The 19,639-nt window shown below is 43.0% G+C and overlaps 1 protein-coding gene across 10 annotated transcripts in view; it reads right to left on the bottom strand.

The window, feature by feature from the left end:
- Window positions 1-4,368: 4,368 nt before the first annotated feature.
- Window positions 4,369-19,639, bottom strand: part of PDLIM7 (PDZ and LIM domain 7) — a 52,954-nt gene continuing 37,683 nt past the window's right edge. For 8 of the 10 annotated variants that reach the window (XM_033927020.1, XM_033927023.1, XM_033927026.1 and 5 more), the window contains 5 exons: window positions 16,622-16,859; window positions 12,963-13,143; window positions 10,420-10,540; window positions 7,632-7,747; window positions 6,380-7,321 (listed from right to left, as the gene is read on the bottom strand). In XM_033927020.1, coding sequence (XP_033782911.1) covers window positions 7,235-7,321; window positions 7,632-7,747; window positions 10,420-10,540; window positions 12,963-13,143; window positions 16,622-16,859 — 743 coding nt within the window. In that variant the 3' untranslated portion in view covers window positions 6,380-7,234. Of the gene's footprint in view, window positions 5,194-6,379; window positions 7,322-7,631; window positions 7,748-10,419; window positions 10,541-12,962; window positions 13,144-16,621; window positions 16,860-19,639 lie in introns of those variants that run through there. The other 2 variants (XR_004537477.1, XR_004537476.1) reach the window with 2 other exon arrangements.

Genomic DNA, 19,639 nt, shown 5'->3' on the forward strand with positions numbered 1-19,639 from the left:
AGATAGGAGGGCAATTTTATAAGTAATTCTGTAACTGATTGGCAACTAGTCAGCCTTTATCAAAAGAGGGGTTACGTGGACAAATTTCGGTGCTTTAGAGATGACTTTAATAGCATCTGATCTCCCTTTGCGAAATACCTTTAAACAGCAATAGTTGCAATAGTCTAGTTTTGAGATCAGCAGAGAGTGGATTAATATGGGGTTTTTTTGGGAGGGGGGTTTAAAATGTAAATCATATTTATTAAATTTCAAATACAAACAAAATAGTAAAAAAATCATTTCAAATACAAGAAGAAAACCAAAATTTACAGAGTTAGTATATGATAAAAACTAATATGTTTATTGATTTTAGTTCTAAGAATTTTGACACTGACCGAATCATACGAAGTTTCTAATGACAAGACTTGACCACCAAACTAATTAATATGTTTGTGATAAGTAAGTTTGTGGTCAAGAATGACACCCAGAATTTTTACTGAATTAACCATTTGTAATGGATTGCCATTAATGGTGATAGGGGCTCCTAGGGAAGTACCTCAAGATGGACCTCATTCAGCAGAAACCCAAGTTATTCTTCGACCTCTCATTTCTGCAGCACCAGACTACAGTCAAGTGCCTAGGAGATCCCAGAGGCCGATCCATGTTGTAAGGGAGGACGGCATTTTGAGACCTAAACCCCAGCTCTCAAAGCAAAGAGCTCTGCCGGGATGTTTTGTGTAGCATTTTAGGGACTGACAAGTAGATAAAAGGTACATAAAAAAAGAGAGGTGTCAGCCAGATAATGGGGTCCCATTGTCTGCCATTCTTGTAATTAACTTAGGACTGAGTAGGAAGGGGGAAGCAGTAAGTGTGAATGAAAACATTTTCTGCTTTTACACCTCATGAAAAAGTAGTGCTAAATATAGATAAGTTGCTGAACCAATTAACAACATGCAAAGAGAAATATTTGTGATTTGCATAGAAAATCTGCAGGTTCAAATGTACCAATATGTAGAAAATAATGTCTGTGGATCCTCTGGGGTAATTTTCTTAACAGGACAAATGGGATCAGAGATGCCTAAGTAGCGTAAAAATTCTCATCTGCTCCAAAAGAAGCTGTGAATATTTTCAGGTGATCTACACATGAAACATACACAACTGTGCACTGACAATGCCCACAGGAATGCCCAGGTGCACCTGCATAACATATCATTTCTATACCGCATAACCCAACCACATCCTTATCACACCCATTGTAAAGAACCGCAAAGACCCCATTATCCACAACTTCCAACTACACACCTGTAGCCAACATCCCCTTCTTCACCAAATTTATGGAAGGCCTGATCAACGCTGCCCTCACAAACTATCTGGAAAAATTCCCAACACTTCACGAATGCCAATCAGGATTCTGCTCACACTACAGCACTGAAACAGCCTTAGCCTCCGTCATTGATCACATCTCACCCTTACTCAGTTCAGGGAAACATGCAGTAATATTCCAATTCGACCTCCGCAGCACCTTTGACCTGGTGGACCACGACATCCTATTCGGCCGTCTTGACGCCATAGACTCTCGGGCCACGTGCTTAACTGGTTCAAAGGCTTCCTAAAAAACATATCCTTTCAAGTCATCAGCGAACAAACCTACTCTCAGACGTGGAGCAACCCCAGTGGTGTCCCTCAAGGCTCCCCCATCCCCCACCCTAATGAACCTATACATGTCCTCCCTAAGCCAAGAATTATCTACTTCTACATTCAGCCGTTTGATCGTCCAGACCGCTAAATCGTCTATCTATATACCCCATTTTTGTCCAAAAATTCCTCCAAGACAAAAACGCCTAGAACAAGACCTTCTGGATGTGGGCGGGGTCAGCAAGTACCCAGACATGGCAACAGAGTAGTGGGGCACTTTACAGGGCACTGCTTCAAACTTCACAAAAAAGGTGCCACCTGTATTGAATTAGACAATGGAATATTTAACTGCCTCTTTCCTTTCTTCCTTCCTAGAATCTGCAGGTTTAGGTCTAAGTTTCACACCATGGAGTATATAATAATAATAACAACAACAACTTTATTCTTCTATGCCGCCAACACCCAAAAAGTTCTAGGCGGTTCACAGAATAAGAGGACTGGACATTCCAGTGATAATACAAAACACACAGAAAAGTAATGCAATATTTCAATAGTGAAAAATATAATAAGAAACTAGGACATAGTCATCAATCAAGTAACACATTTTTTGAACCAATTTTCTAAAGGTGCAATAAGATGCAGATTGTTGAATCAGGTCGTCTAACTTTACCTGCTTGATAAGCCAAAGATCGATCAAAATATTTTTTATAATGGCAATTTTTGGGATTAGGAAAAGTAAATAAACCAGTACGCTGAGTAGGCCTAGTTGAACGGTACCAATCAAAATGAGAGAGGAGATAGAGCGGAGCTAATCCAAATAACATAGCAAATACAAGCAAATTTGAAAAGTATTCTTGCTTCCATTGGCAACCAGTGCAGTTGACGGTAGGAAGGGCTGACATGTTCCTGTTTTTTTAATCTGAAAGTTAAATGGACCGCTGTATTTTGGATTAGCCTTAAACTTTCTAAGACAGTTTTATAAGCTCCCAAATAGATTCTATTGCAATAGTCAAGAATAGATAAAATTAATGCTTGAACTAGCAATCTGAAAAAAGTAGGGTCAAAGTATTTTTTGATGGAACAGAACTTCCATAATGCAAAGAAACATTTCTTTACAAGCATGTCAGTATGCTCTCCCAGGGTTAAATGGCGGTCGAGAATGACTCCTAAAATTTTAAGAGACGAGGCTATTGGATATTCTGGTCCTCTTAAACAGAGTTTTATCTGTAATTTTATCGTTGGGACTAGCCAAAAAGAAACTGTTTTTTTCAGTGTTTAATTTCCATTTAAATTCAAGGGTCCATTGTTCAATCTGATGTAGGATAAAAGTAATCTGATTTTTTATTTTAGTGGTAAAAGAAATGACTGGTATCGGTATTGTGATGTCATCAGCATAAATGTAAAAGATTGGCCAAGGAAGCAACATTGTATCTTTCTGAAGATGTGACCTCTAGAACTGGACACAATTTCCAGAGGAGTTCTCAGAAACATTACCTTTTTTAATCTTTTAGTTTGATCTCACCACATATAATTAAGTAATTACAAAGGAGAGACTTTTGCTTCTTCCCGGAAGCTTTGCAGGACGGTTCATAGACAGTGGCGCGCAAGACGCCAGCGCTGACAATTGGGCGCAAGACAGAAGCGCGCGGGGAAAAAAGTAATTTGTAAAGAGGTCTGACGGGGGGTTTGGGGTGGCAACCCCCCCACTTTATTGGTTAGTGTTCGCGCTGCTGTTGGAGGGAGGTTTGGGGGGTTGGAAACTAACCAATAAAGTGGGGGGGTTGCCACCCCAAACCCCCAGTCGGAGCTCTTTAAAAAATTACTTTTTCCCCCGCACGCTTCTATCTTGCGCCGAATTGTCGGCACGCTGGCGTCTGGCGCGCGATTATCCCGTCACCTTGCAGGACAGATGTTTTATAGACGCTTTCTGGAGCTTCTTTTGCAGATGTGTTGACCCCAGCCTGAGTGGGTGAGAGGGCTGCAGATTTCTCCCCAATAAAACCTTAGGTATAGATCCACAGCAGTTTGGAGGAGGGGGGGGGGACAAACTGGGTCTTTTGGTTAGGGTTTCAAAGTAGCGATTTGAAGGGAATGAGAGAGAGTAATCTATGTAAGATATAATTTGTATATTGACTCTGAAGAAGGTTCAATATCTTGGATCCAAACCATTTTAAGTCAAAGTTAATTCAAGACGTATTCCAAATCAACATCTGCCTTCTTTGCCCTCTATATTTTACCCATAAAAACAGCAGAGAGTTTCAAGGTGCAAAACATAGTGTTTTATTAGGGCAGAAGTGACAAGCAAATGATAACATGAAAAAAACAAAACACAATTTAAGGGAAAGGGATTTGTATACTGTCTTTTTCTACTTTTACAACCACACTCAGAGTGGTTTACATACAGGTTCTTCAAGCATTTTCCCTGTCTGTCCCAGTGACTTGCCCAGGGTCACAAGGAACAGCGTGGGTTTGAACCCACAACCTCAGGGCTGAGGCTGAAGCAGTAACCACCGCACCACACTCTCCTCCAATACAATATCAGAAGTGAGCCAAGTACAGGACATTGTGACATCATTGGTGAGGTTGGCTCTGAAGCATTGGTGGAATGAGGGAAAGGGATTGGGACTCAAAGCGGCTTTACATACAGGCACTTCAAGCATTTACCACATCGTTGGTTTTCTTGAGGAGGGGGATTGTTGGCCTGAGAAGCTGTCAGCCCCTCCCCCCCCCACACACACCTTCTATGCCAACCCCCCACTCATATCCTCCCTTCCCCACTCCCCCGTACCTCTTTAAATCTTCCCGAGCAGCTTCTCCTGCGCGTGCTGGCATTGACTTTCCCTCTGATGTCACTTCCTGGCCCCACGACTCGGAAGTGATTTCAGAGGGAGTCAGGCCAGCGCAAGCAGCAGGCTATAGTAGTATTTTAAAGAGGATTGTGGTGTTGGGGGGAGAGAGGAGCTGGCACCCCCACCAAGATAGCAACTGAGTCAGTGTGCTCCCCCTGCACTCCCTGATTTTGGTGACCTTTGTTTTCATTTTAATACTGCAGGTCCTGGACACTGCTGGAATTGTTAATTCTGACAGGAAGAGAGAACGAAGCAAAAGAGCACTTTGTGTGCCAGATCCCAGGAAGTATTTGTGTAGCTTCAGCTTTCCATTAGCTGCTGTCCTCTCAAGAGTGGTGCTGGGGAATGTGTGTTGGGGGGGGCACAAGAAGCAAGCAACAGTCAGCAATATCCTCCCCCTCCCCTAGGAGCACACAGGCTGCTTTGGGAGGTGATGCCATCCTCCTGTGTTTGGAGCAGAGGAAGGAAAGAAGCAACACAGCTGACAGCATTTTCAGCCTCCCACTATCACTAATTGTTCTGGACTAATTTCCAAAGTGGGGTTCTTGCACTACAATTTCAAGCAACCATGTGGAAAGTAATTACTGTGCACAAAACCCCCAACCCCTTTCAACCAAAAGCTCCAGAGAATGACTTCTTGATGGTCCAGCTCCACCAGCCTGCAGCCTTGGAGTATCTCCATTTCTTTAAGGGCTCCGACATTGAGAATAATGCCTTTCGTAAGTAGCATCTGCAAAGTCAATTGGAGACATGAAGAAAAGGTGGACAGTGATGGTGCTCTTTTTTAAACCATTTCTCTGCCACTTCACTCCTGGGTCTGCTCAAGCAACTTATCTGCACAAAACTCATATTAGTCAGCCATACAAGGATCCCAGGACACATCCTCAAACTCTAATAAATTGGGGTTAGAAGAGAAGTCTAATGCTCAGAACCAGGAGAGTCCAATTCAAATCCCACCACAACTTCTTCTGATCTTTGGCAACTCACTTAATCCTCCAACGTCTCAGGTAGAAACTTATGATTGTAAACTCTCCGGGGATGGGAAGATACTGCAGTATTTGAATGAAAATTTGCACAAGACCCAGATTTCTCAGTCATGCCTGGATCCCAGGGAGCTTCCTCTAAACACTCACTGAAATCTCATTCCCTAAATAAACCACAGGATAGTTCTGACAGCAGGTTCTCAACTCCAAATGCAAAACATAAGAATTGCCACTGCTGGGTCTGACCAGTGGTCCATCGTGCCCACGCGGTGGCCCTCTGGTCAAAGACTAGCCCTACCTGAACACAATACCTGCATCTATTTCCTACTTTTTCACAATACCAAAAAGACAGGTAAAGACCATCTACCTGCTTGTCCCGTGCTTTCATTAACTGAGATATTTAGATTGTCTCTTCCATTTCCACCGACAGGCTGTTCAGGCACATCCACCTTAACCCCCCCCCCCTCCTGCGCATCCATGTCACAGAGATATTCAACATCTCCACCACATCCCACCTCTCCAAATACACCACTGTGTTACGCTTTCAACCTACTTCCCCAAGGCCTTACTTCAATGTCTCCTTCCTGTGTGTCTATAAGTAGATTGTAAAATGCCAGAAACAGGGACCCTTCCTTTCTATTGCTCTGCATGTGTGTGTGTTTCAGTGGGCCTATAGGCACTCTGTGGCCTTCTATCTATCTTATAGTCACTGCAGTGGGGGAGGGGGCTTGTAGAAATTTCAAGGTGCTGAGCTAGGAGAAGCTAAGACGCAGCTCTGCCAGTAGATAGGATGGTACAAACCAGGGGACTACTCGTGAGTGGGCCTAGATTCTATGCATTACTGAATTGAAACGTTTCTTTTGAAGCAACCCCTACCCTAGCCTAGTGTGCTAAGCTCCTCCCTCTCTTCCACGATTTTATTTTCTCATTATATTTAATCTCTCACCATTTCCCAATTATTCCTTTTGGTACCAGTAAGTCTACATGTTTTGTCTCCCCCTCTATTTTTTAACTTTTTATTTTATTTTTAATAATACTTAATAATTGTAAACCGTTTAGGTATGCTTTTGGTAAAACAGTATATCAAAGATTAAATAAACTTGAACTCCAACCCATACATCCAGCAGCTTACTCGGAAGCCTTCCCTCTGATGCATTTGCATTTTGCATCAGAGGGAAGGCTTCCGGATCAGCTGCTGGCAACATATAGGCCTGAAGAGGAAGAGAGAGGCTGCACAGGCTGGGAGGGAAAGAGACACGCTGCATAGGCTGGGGGGGGGGGGTTAGAGAGAGACTGCATGGGCTGGGATAGAGGCCTTCCCAAGATTGGTTGTCTGGCTATGTCACTAGGACAGATGATATGACAGGGAGGTAGAAAGCTGGATGGGCTGACCATCTTCACACCATGGGAGATGTACCGCCATGAAGGGGCAGCAGCCTGTTGCAAAGCTGACCTGTAGAGGAAGCCTCAGCTTCTTTATTTGGTCAAAGGTTTGGAAGAAATTAAACCAAATTTTTCTGTCCTAAGGTATAAAGCCCACCCTTACATCCTGGTCAGTATTCATTCCATGAACCTTCATGTGATCTAAGCAAAAAATTTATCCTATCATGGAAACAGAACTTTTCTAAAGAAACGTTGCTGAACCATTATAAGGAAATAAAGCACCATAAAAACAATAAAACAGATACAAAACAAGGTAAAACCAAAACTCCTTTTCAAGTTGCTTTACTTGCAGGAAAATCAACGCTTCTTGTGCCAGTGAGAACAGCTGTCTCTGTGGGTCCAGATTCACACATGGGAGAAAGCGTGGCTCTTGCAGAGAGGTTTCTCCTTCTTGGAATAGAAAGTCTTTCCTTCCAGGTTAGTCTGGCAAATCTAAAGAGAAAACACAGAGACAGCCACACATATGATGGAGCCAGAAAACACTGCGCTGCACAGAGGACTCACTTAGCTTAAAGCTGAAGCCATAAGACTGCCTACTTCTGTGTACAGGCACAATGCATACTGTATGCCCTTGCTTGGCACCTTTCCACTACAGGGGAAAGATAAGAGCAGTAAATTAGGTTGTAAGCTCTTCTGAGCAGGGACCGTCTATGAATGTCAATTGTACCGCGCTGCATATGCCTTTCAGCACTATAGAAATTATAAATAGTAGTAGTAGGAAGATTGGAATGATGCTTCTTACCGCACAGACAAAACAAGTGTCATGCCAGCTATATCCCAATGCCTCCAAAAACCGGTCCCCAGCATCTATCTTAAAGTCGCAGCCTCGACATTTTGTCCCAAACATCTTCTCATAATCTGTAAAATAAAGGATGTTCTGAGTCCCTCTGAGTGGACACATGTCTATCACCCTAATCTTAGCCAAGATAGTCAGCAAATCATATGCACTTGTCACTAAAGCTTCTCTCATATTTTGTGAGTATGGGAAAAATGCTTTCTAAATGGGCCATATATTTTAGAGTCTAGTGGGTAGATACCGATGCTAGAACCTCTTGTAGGTGATGATGCAGAGGAGCCCAAATGAATCTATATCAGTGGTCTCAAACTCAAACCCTTTGCAGGGCCACATTTGGATTTGTAGGTACATGGAGGGCCGCAGAAAAAAAAGTTAATGTCTTATTATAGAAATGAAAATTTTGCATGAGGTAAAACTCTTTATAATTTATAAATCTTCCCTCCCCAAAGGCCTGCATGTTCCCCCCTTCTTTGAAGCGTCCTCCAGCTTCTCCCCTGGCCTCCTGGTATTAGTTTCAACTAATTACCATGCCTGTAGAGAGGATCGCCGGTGCTGTCACATTCCTTGCAGGCTGCCATCGGCCTCCGCAGCACATTCCCTCTGCCGCGGTCCTGCCCCTCCTCTGACGTCAGGGGCAGGATCGCGGCAGAGGGAACGTGATGCTGAGGATGATGGCAGCCTGCAAGGATTGCTACAGCACTGGCAATCCTCTCTGCATGCTGCAGTAATTATCTGAAGGTAAGAGCTGAAGGCCAGGGGGGAAGCCAGAGGACGCTGGAAAGAGCGGGCAGCACTAGTACAGACCGCGGGCCGCGAGTTTGAGACCACTGAACTATATGAATCCAAAAGAGATGCTAAACAAAATTAATAATAACAAATCACCAGGACCTGTTTTAAAGGAAGTCAGAGAAGAAAGTGAAGATCTGCTACTGCTAATTCAAACCTGAAGACTTGAGGATACCCAGTTTTAAAACAGGACTCTGGGGTGACCTATGTAACTACAAACTGCTGAGCTTGATGGTAAAATGAAGGTTGCACAAAACTACTGCCTGTACTGTGAATGTCTAGTAGCAGTGCAGAAATGAGAAGTAGTGGGAACAAGTTAGTGTGCATTTAGCAAAGTGAAGTTATATCTAACTAATTCATTAGAATTCACTCAGAATGTATGAATAAAACTTGTGAACTAAAAGATTTTTTTTTTTTCAGCACCGTTACCGCACCAAGACTTTGGAACGCCCTACCAAGGGAAGAAAAGAACCTAGACCGCTTCAAAAGTAATCTGAAATGCTTTCTATTCAAGGATGCTTCTACTTTATAACTCCCCTCAGGCTTATATGCATCTATTCCAGTGGTCTCAAACTCATAATCACAAAAGTAAACTAAAACCGTTTCTTTAGCTATAAATGACAATATTATGATTAAGACTTAGCCAAAAGGAAAGAGTTTTACCTCATGCAAAATTGTCATTTCTTTAATAAGACATTAACTATTTTTTCTGAGGCCCTCCAAGTACCGACAAATCCAGAATGTGGCTCTGCAAAGGGTTTGAGTTAGAGCCACTGATCTAATCCCTTCCGTACCATTTTTTTTACCTTAAATGTTACTTTTTCTGTAAAAGATTGTATTTCTTCCCCTCATCTCCTCTTGTACCAGTCTGTGTTTTTGTGTTCTCTTTCTGACTATATTTTATATCGAAATGTCATTTTATTTAAATTATACATCACTTAGTAAACCAGGAAAAGCGATCAAATCAAATTTAAAAAAAACTTTCCGATAGGAGGAGATGCCTTACTGTGGATTAGGAACTGGTTAACAGAGGAGGCCTTAGGATTAATTGATCAGGTTTCCCAATAGAAAGAGGTAAATGGTGGGGTTAGGCCAGAGATCTGTAGAGGGAGCATTTTATTTCACTCAATAACCTGGAAAAGAGAGCATTGAGTGACATGATGAAATCCCTCTCTCCTGACACCTTGTTCTCCCTCTCACCTCCTGCCCAACTTGATTTAAAAGAAAAAAGCCCCCCAGACGTCTAGTGGAAATCCCCCAGACCTCTACCTTAAATGGAGCAGGGGGAATGCTCACTTGCTTCTGCCTCCTGCACCATCATGTTCAAAATGGGCAGATCCAGTGCTATACAGAGGAAATGTTTCTTTATATGGCAGACTGAACTTGCCAAGTGCGTCCAGGAAGCATTGTGCAGGGCTGGGCACCATTTTGAAGAGGAGGGTGCAGAAGGCAAAAACAAGTCTGCCTCATTTAATGTATGGGTCTTTGGGGAGCTGGACAAGGGGTTAGGGGGTCCCCATTAGACAGAATGGATTAAGTCAGGACAAGGGGAGTGAGAGGGAGAGGTGTCCAGTGAGGGAAGTGCTGGTGCCAGTCATATCGGGGTGGGGGAAGGGTGCCAGAGGGACTTTATTGATGCCACCTCAAGCTTGGCAATAGGTTTCTAGAATTGTGCCCCATGGTAGATGTCAGCGCACATGCTGAGGGCTGACTTCTACCATGGCAGAAACCCTTTTTACGAGTATCCTGCTTATTAACCATGCTTTGCAGCCTGTGCTTACTATCTGCATCTCTCCCTTTGCAACAGATCCAGATGAACCCCCAGGAGAGAGAGTCTATGTTGCTAAGAATGGCGGGGAGGGGCTTATGCAATTCCATTCAGCTATGACAATTCGCCTACCAGATCCCTAGACCCCCCTCAGCCCTGTCCCCTAAATTTGCAAGTTACCTCGCTCGCAGTATGGCTGCCCTTCCTCCATGTAGAAGGCTCGGTTCCGGATGGCAGTTTTACAGGCCACACATATGAAGCACTCTGCATGCCAAGTCGTCTTTAGGGCGTGCATGATTTCCTGAAAATTTATACAGATGTCATAACTCCAACCTGGATTCCCCTCAGTGTGACTCCCCCATCCTCCCTTCTTCACCAGTTACCCTTCCCCTCAAAGCCCAAGCTTGTCAACTGCTTCCCTAACTGCATACCGGTATATACTGAAACTGCACTATATCCTATCTGTACAGCATCCCGAATTGTATATCCACTGGAATATCCCAATCCTCCTTGCCGTGTCCCATTCCCTAAACCATTCTTCTTGTAACTCCTCTGGAAATGTTCTTCTTCTTGTAACTCTTCTGGAAAAGTCCAGAAGTCTCTTTGTAATCATCCTGGAAATGTCCAGAAGTCTCTTTTGTAATCCGCCCAGAACTGCAAGGTTGAGGCGGAATAGAAATCAGTAATGTAATGTAAATACAGAGACAATACATCAAGTTACCCTCCTCAATCTACCCTGCCCCACAAAACCAATCTGTTCTCACCCCCACCCTCCATATAGCCACATGCAGTCACTCCATTCAACCCAATGTGCACAAAGTAATCAAATACGCACCTACAGGGCTGGCCCATGATCATTGAAACGTGTGGGCCCCTACCACGGATCCCCATTTACTTTATCAACCCCACCCCAGCAGATGTGGGGCCCAGCTCTGAGTGCTGGCAGCAGTGGCAGACTGTGAATGAGCCCAGGAAGCTCTAGTCTTGTGCTTAGGGCAGTGACTGCGAACCAAGAAAGCTGAAGCAGTCATTTGCATTCTCCATTGCGTTTGGATAGAACGGCTCAAAGAGTGAGATTTAGGGGTGTTGAGGGTGATTTGTCTGAGATGTAGATTCAGGAAGTTATAAGTGTCAAAAGTCTTGACATGAAAGAAGCAAAAATATTTCTCTTTTGTTTTGGGATGAAGTCTTTGCAAAGGTACAAGAAATCTTTGGATTCTGTATAGAGCCGTCTTATGAAATTGTCATTATGCGTTCTCCTGTCTTATTACGTTAGCTAGATTGTGAGCCCACCGGGACAGATAGAGAAAATGCTTGAGTACCTGATTGTAAAAACCGCTTAGATAACCTTGATAGGCGGTATATAAAATCCTAATAAAACTTAAAAACTTAAAACTTAAAAAAAAAACTTAAAAACTTAAACTTAAAAAAAACCTTAAACTTATTGCATTTACTAAACCGCGATGAATGCTCTGTATTTGCAATTCATCTACTTTTACAATTTTGTTGGGGGGAGGGCTTAAATGTTATTAAACTGTTGTGATGAATTATTGTATTTTATGAAATTCAATAAAGACATTTAAACAAACAAACAAAATATATATATATATATTTCTCTTTCCTTGGTGCCGCTGAAAGGATGTAGACAGAGTACATTACATTACATTACATATTTCTATTCCGCCATTACCTTTCAGTTCAAAGCGGATTACAAAAGAGTTATGGAAGAAGGGTTACAAGTTAGATCAAAGGTCGTTTCCAGGAGAGGGGTACACAGGATCATGGTTAAGGGAGGGGAAGGTAGGAAGGGGGCATTCGTTAAGGGATTTCTATTTCCTTTCTGAACATCTTGTAGTCTGGGGTTGTTATCAATAGGTTGGAGATTCGGTTATCTATTTTTGCTGCTTGAGTGGCTAGTAGGCCAGTAGAGGCAATGGTAGGGCTATTTTGAAAGGAATTTGCCCAAGTAACTAACTAGCTAATCTGGGACCTGGGTTGGCCACTGTTGGAAACAGGACCTTCGGCCTGTCCCAGTATAGCAGATCTTATATTCTTAACTGAAAAATTCTCTCCACTTAGTATGTACGTGATCCAGAACAAGTTTGCCAAAGGAAAACTATACCACACTGTCCACACCACATGAAGACACAGACACTGCACTCATGCACAGTCCCTCTTCTAGACACATTGCGACCTCATTTAGCCAGCGGCCAATTCTACCCATTATCTCTCTTCTTCAGCCCCTTTCCTGCTGGTTTCACTGGGATGCTCCAAGGTCAGCCCAGTGCCCTGAGCAAAGTTCAGTCCTGCCATCTCACTCGCACAGCATTCCACTTGCCCCTGACTCACCCCCTTCCTTCCTGTGACTAGAGCTGCCTTGCCATTGGCTGGATCCTACCCACAGTCTCTGCTGCTATTGACACTGGAAACAGGTTATGCAAGAAAAGGGTCTAAACTCTGCAAAATAGTCATCTTTTCAGCTTACAGACATGAACAGAAAAATCTATCCAGTCCTAAATAAAATCCGAACAGTTGGCAGTCTTAACCATCTGAGATGCCTCTGTAAATATTTGAGTCCATACATGTGCCCAATTTGCCTGTGCCATAATCCAGTCCTGCGGACTGCACAGGAAAACATGGCTGAATCTGAATCCTTCAATTGCTATCAGACTATCTTCCTTCATCAGAAAGTAGAGAAAGACCCCCCCCCCCAACAAACTCACCCCAGCGATCTTCTTCTTGCACTTGGCACAGCTGGGTGCATATCTGAGGTCATGGCACTTAGGACAGTAGATGGAGCCCTGCTCCTCGAAAAATCCTCCCTCATCCAGAACTCTCCGACATTGGCAGCAGATAAAGTCCTCTGGGTGGTAATAATGTCCCAGTGCCAACAGGTAGCGACCTCTGTACAAAGAGCAGAGGGAGGGTTTGTTACTGGGATTACCTTGGACAGGACAGAGAAAGCTGCAGACCACTTCCCCCTATTTCGGTTTTTCACACATGAGTAGGCACTACAGCATCATTCCACAAGCCAGCAGGAGTGGAAAACCAAACACACAAGCGGTCCCTAAGGGCTGGCACTGGCCTTCAGCCTGTAGTTTGCCACTTCTGCCTAGGAGAGAGTTTCCTTTCTATAAACACTTCGGGACAAATTCTGTAAAGGACGTCTGAAAGGTAGGCATCATGTAGACGTCCAGTGGGGAAATGCTGAGCGTGAATCTATAAAGCATAGACATACTATAGAGAATCGTTAGACGTCCTTTACAGATTCGCCTTTTATACGTCACATAGACATCTTCATAACATCTATAATATTATCGAGTTTTAGTGTTATGACATCATTAGAATGTTGATTTTATGCTATTTTTTTATTAAAATTGTATGACGTGAAATACTGGCATCACTATTATATTTATTTATCTTTTAATCCTTTTCTTTTTTTTTTTTTATTTATTTATTATATTTTGAAATACAAAGCAAGCAAAAACGCTTCTTTAGGTAAAACGAAAGGAAACAAAAATATAAGGAAATACATTTTTACAAATTAGACATCAATAACTTCTTCTTAGACCCCAGTGAAAATTCTACAGGGAAGTGGCCCCAAACAAAAAGGACTTAGACTAAACAGGAAAATCATTTGTAACATGGCCATTAACGGGAAGGACCAAGTCAACCCTTGGTGATCTTCTTTAAGTCCAGAAATGTCCGCAAATGGTCTGGACCAAAGAAAGTGCACTTCAAACCAACATATTGTCCAATCCCTCGTACAAAGTATGGTAGACTACTGCAACAGCCTTTACCTACCTTGCCCAATCAACACAATAAAAAAACTACAGACCGTCCAGAACACAGCCCTCAGACTCATATACTCACTCAGCAAATACGACCACATTACCAATGCATACTTAGAATCTCACTGGCTACCAATAAAAGCAAGAATACAATTCAAACTCTACTGTCTCCTATTCAAAGTAACCCACGGCGCGGCACCCAGCTACCTAAACAACCGCTTTCACTACTATCTCTTATCCAGAAGAAGGAGAACACAGAACATTTTCACCTACCCTCCTCTCAATGGTACCCGACGTAAGAAACTTTATGACAACCTACTAGGGACACAGGCAGCTAATATTGACTCCGATATCTCAAAATTACTGATCGAAATTACAGACATAAAAGAGTTCCGAAAAGAAATAAAAACACTACTGTTCAAAAAATATCTCCCATCAATATAAACCGCCATCTAATGAGTTCCCAACCAATTCCTTGGGAATAGAATCTCTTTATCCAACCCAAACTAAATACCCCCACTGTCCATATCATCAACATTAATTAACCAACATCATGCAATCATCAAAACAATAAATACACTTCCACTTATAGGCATATGATGCTACTCTCCATCCGAAGAAACCTGACTCATCTCATGTAACATCTTTTGTAATCTAGAATATATTGTAATTCTTATTCTCCACCAGTTATAAATTGACTCAGTTGCTATGTAACATCTCCTGTGATATTGAATGTACTGTAATTCTTCACTATTACCTGTAATTAACACTTCTCCTGTAATGTAATTCTACTGGAAATGCCCAGATATCTTCCTTATTGTAATCCGAGGCTATGTTATATCTGCTGCGATGTTGAATGTATTATAACTCTTCACAGTTACTTGTAATCTACTCTTCTCCTGTAATGTAAATCTACTGGAAATGTCCAGATTCATCTTTATTGTAATCCGCCTAGAACCGCAAGGCACAGGCGGAATAGAAATCCCTAATGTAATGTAATATTTAATGAGGCATTTACATGGGTACGCTAGCTGAAAAGTTGCTCCCAGATCCTTCACTTCTTGCCTCTCTTGGGTTTCTTTGTTAACATCAGGGTAAATCCAAATCCATTGGCCCATGAAAGGAGTCTGTGCATTCCTAAAGTACATTTTCATTATTGCGTTTAAATCTTGTTGAAAAACAAATGAGGCAAGCAGAGTTGCCCTCTCCTCAATTCGCACCGTCGGTGATTCCAATATCTCTGATATATTACCTAGATCCATTTGAGCCTGAGTTTGTTATAGTGGCTTCAAAATCTTTTTTTTCCTTTGAAGAGATTGGAAGATAATAAATTTTATTTAATGGAGGAAACATTTCAGGTGTGAAGTTTAAATTCTGTGAGGACTCCAGGTTGATATTAAGGGCAAAATATGTTTAATAATGCATCACTCAAGCAAAGCACATGAAAAAATATATACGGTATATTGCATACTAAACCTCATTTTCAAAAGAAAAAGATACACTACTCACAATGGCTTTGCTTCACAGCAAGTGGACGTGTCATTGTGACATCATCAATATTCATCTAGATGGCAGAATGCCACTAAAACTAGAGGAATTTGTCCTGGGATTTGAACCCCAAAACTTTGGAAGATGGAAGCAGTGCCTTTAACTCTTAAGCAACAGGCACTTCCTTTGAGGTAGGGGTTCCTGCCATGTGAGGAGATCATAACCATCTCAAGATAAAACCAAGTTTCCCTCTGGACCCTGGAAAGAGCAGAGTGCAAATGTAAATGACCAAAAAGAAGCTGTTAAGGTATTAGGGGAGGGGAGCAGGGATTTGAACTCATGACCTATAGAAGATGGAAGAAGTGCCTTTAACCACTTAGCTGGTCCTATTATTTTTTAGTTGCATTCTGCCATCTACGCGCATATTGATGACATCAAGATTGTGCATCAGACACGTCCACTTGCTCTGAAGCACGTGAGTAGTATGTCTCTTTCTTTTCTTAATTTTTTGGAAATGAGATTTAGAATGCAATATATATATATTTTCATGTGCTTTGCTTAAGTAATGCATTATTACACATATTTTGACCTTAATATCACCCTGGAGTCCTGTTCACCTATATGTGGATGCCTTCAGCACTCCTAACTGACACCTAAGTCATGTTCACCCAGCACCCAGCTCACGCTCAGAAGTAGACCTGGTTTTGCAACGTCTACATTTTAGGTGTTAGGTAGACATGTTAGCATGCTCAGTGGTTTGCGATTCTGTAAATGGACATCTTTTGCAAAGCTACGTCCATGCCTATCCTGTTAGAAGTGACTTTTTCTGATGGATGTCCACGTTTATTTGTAGAATGGCGTCCAGTGTTTGGACATCTAAGTTCCAATCAATGCTTGTTAAAATCGTTAATTGGGCTCATTAAGTGGATACCTAAGTCGATGGACACCTAAAGTTAGACGGCCTTTACAGAATTTGCCCCTTCCTGTCCCACCTCCACATTTAATCTGTCACATAAGTAAAATATATTCTTTGTTGCATAATAAACCAGTATATATTGCAGAGACGTCGATGAAATCTGTCAATGCCCAGGAGCCTAGCTCACCGGATGATCCTGTTACACTGATGGCAGACTGGCGTCCTGCTGCCCTCTTCAGGCGTCTGCTGAGCTGCCTGCATGATGGAGCTGCGATTCTGCATCGGGGTCAAGGTGGCTGGCTGGCTGTGCTTTGTTAGTACAGTGCTGCTTTTATCAGGTGCGTAGCGCTCAGCAAAGGCAGGATCAATGACCCACGGTGGTCGACTTGCTGGCCCAGACGAGGTAGGCCTTGATGCTAAAGAGTCTGGAAATCAGAAAGCAAAGGTGACTGTGGTAGGCATTCAGGTGTCCCACCTTTTCCCCTGTCACTGGGACTCTGCAAGTCTAAAACCTGGGATGGAGTTTGTTGCTCCAGTACTTAAAAGGGGCTAGTAAAATGGAAATGATTGTCATTTCATAAACTAATGTAGCTTATTAAAAAAAAACCCAAGTAAAACTATTTTCTGGACAGCAGAAAAGTTGCAGAGTCGCACAGAACATGATGGGCCAGTGGGTCCATTCCGTTTGCCCAGCTTTTCCAGTGCTAGATGGATCTATTCCCGGGATAGCCATGGAGTGGGATTACAGTAGAATCTCAATTAACTGGTACTCGGTTAACCAGCAAAAAAATTGCTGGTGGGAAAAAAAAAGTCACCTGAAACATCAGCAACAGCAGTCCCGAGCTGCAAAGCCTTCCTTCCTCCCTCCAAGCCCCAAAGCGGTCCTGAGCCGTGAGCCTCCTCGCTCCCTCCCTCACTTCCTTACTCTTCAGGAAGCAGTGCTCAAAACAGGCTGCTTGCGGCCAGCCCCGGCAAGGCCTTTCTTCCAAAGCGTCAGAGGAAAGGCCCTGCCGGGGCTGGCTGCGAGCAGCCTGCTTTGAGTGCTGCTTCCTGCTGACTGGCTGCCACTTTGGATAAGGAAGGGAGCGAGGGGGTTCCCGGCTCAGGACCGCCACCTGTTTCTGCTGCTTTGGGGCTTAAGGGAGGGAGGGGGACGGGAAGAAGAGGGGAAACTGAGATCTGTGTTAGACAAGGTTTCTAACACAGCACCTTCAATCAACCCGAAAAAGTTATCCAGCATCCACCAATTCCCATGGGTGCTGGATAACTGAGATTCTACTGTATTTGTACTGGGATCTCACTTCCTTATTCAAGTCACTTTGTGGTAAAAGCAGTTGGTGCATCTAAGTTTAAACAAGATTTAGACAAATTCCTGGAGGAAAAGTCTATAACCTGTTATTCAGGTAAACTTGAGAAAACCACTATTTATCCCTGGAGTTGGTAGCAGGGAGTCATGCTAATTTTGGGATTCTGCCAGGTACTTATGACCTGGACTAGCCGCTATTGGAACAGGATTTGGGGCTAGATGAACTCTTGATCTGACCCAGCAGGGCAACTTTTCTGTTCTTGTATTTTCCTCATTGTGTTAATGTGTCTGTTAAGTTTTAATAAGTTTCTGTATTTACTGTACTTTTTGGACCATAAGACGTAATGACTGCAGCCAATCACAGAGCGGCGCAGGACCAGGCAGGAAGCGCAAAGGTCGCGCTCCTGTGTTGTGCATCACTCTTCTAAGATACAGGCAGCCGTTCAGGAGACCGCGCTGGACCACCACCACTAAAAAAAGGACTGGGGGGGCTGTAGGCAGCTTGGGGATTTGGGCGGCTGCAGGCTTCCCAGCACCAGACACACCTACGTGTAATGGAGGAAAAACCAAGAAGAAAAATTCTTTTCCTCCTCTATAGGTGGGTGCGTCTTATGATCTGAAAAATACGGTATATTTTTTATTTTAACCTTTGCTTTCATAAAATATGGTAAAAAATAGAGTCAAATGTTAAAGCAACAGTATGTCTTAAGTCACAAAATGGTGACACCATAAACCTTATTCATGGTATAATGGCAAAAGTAAAACAGCGACAACCCCCCCCCCCCCCCCCATTCAGCCTGTGGCACTCAGCAGTTTGAAAGCCACTTTGGATATTCAATGCTGGGCCACGTCCAGGCTCTGCCTTTGAACATCTGGGTCAACCACTGATCTGTACCAGCTGATGTTCAGGGCTGGCATTTGCATAGTTAGGTGGGCAAAGTTAAGACTGCTTTTGAGCACTGAAAATGGCTGAGGCCGGCAGCTCTTAAGCCCATCCCTGGACTTCCCTGGCACCAACTGCCTCCTGCTGTAGCAGTCAGAGGGGCAATAGGTGGACCTTTGTGGGTAAGCATCTCTGAATAGCCAGAGACAGCCCGTTGAGCAAGCTTTAATCAGACAAAAATATTCATAAGAACCTAAGAATAGCCTTACTGGGTCAGACCAAAGTTCCATCCAGCCCAGTAGGCCATTCTCACGGTGACCAATCCAAGTCCCTAGTACCTAGTACAAAGACCAACACAGCCATGTTTCACTGGATGACTGCATCAGGGGTAACATTTTTGCGACTTAGGTAAAGTCTCTCTGACTAAAGGATTTATGTTATAAGCCTTCTGGATAAATGACCCCTTCTATTTTCGTCCAATAAGTTTTTCATAAGGGGGCAGATCAACAAGTGGGTGTCTCTATTGAGGCACACTGGGATCAGGTTCTCTTATAGAACTAATGTAACCTGGTATTGGTGCCCCATCGAGCTGGCATAAGTTCCTAAATGCAGCGGGGATGTTGCCTCACCCACCTCCTGCCCATGCTCCGCCCCAGTGCTTACCCACCCTGCAAATATGCATTTCCAATTTCCTTTTCCAGCTGGAGGCAGGGAAGATACAGCCAAATTAATTGACAATTATATTTGTAACCTTGTAATTTAAAAATATGACCCCATCTGATGAAGCTGTCTTTCGGTTTTACTTTTGTCTTTATAGCATTAATAAAATGTTTACAGTGATACCCTTTCCAAACTACAGATGGTTGGTTTGACCTTCTGGTATTCTTTTCTGATTATTTGCGTGCAACAGTTTGTCTTGGTTTTCTGCATTAAAACACAGTAAGCCAATCAATCAATTGCAATATAACCTTGGATTGTGAATACACCAGTAACTCAAATTCTACTGGCCACTACAG

Source organism: Geotrypetes seraphini, chromosome 18 (assembly GCF_902459505.1).
Source record: "Geotrypetes seraphini chromosome 18, aGeoSer1.1, whole genome shotgun sequence".
Classification (NCBI taxonomy): domain Eukaryota; kingdom Metazoa; phylum Chordata; class Amphibia; order Gymnophiona; family Dermophiidae; genus Geotrypetes; species Geotrypetes seraphini.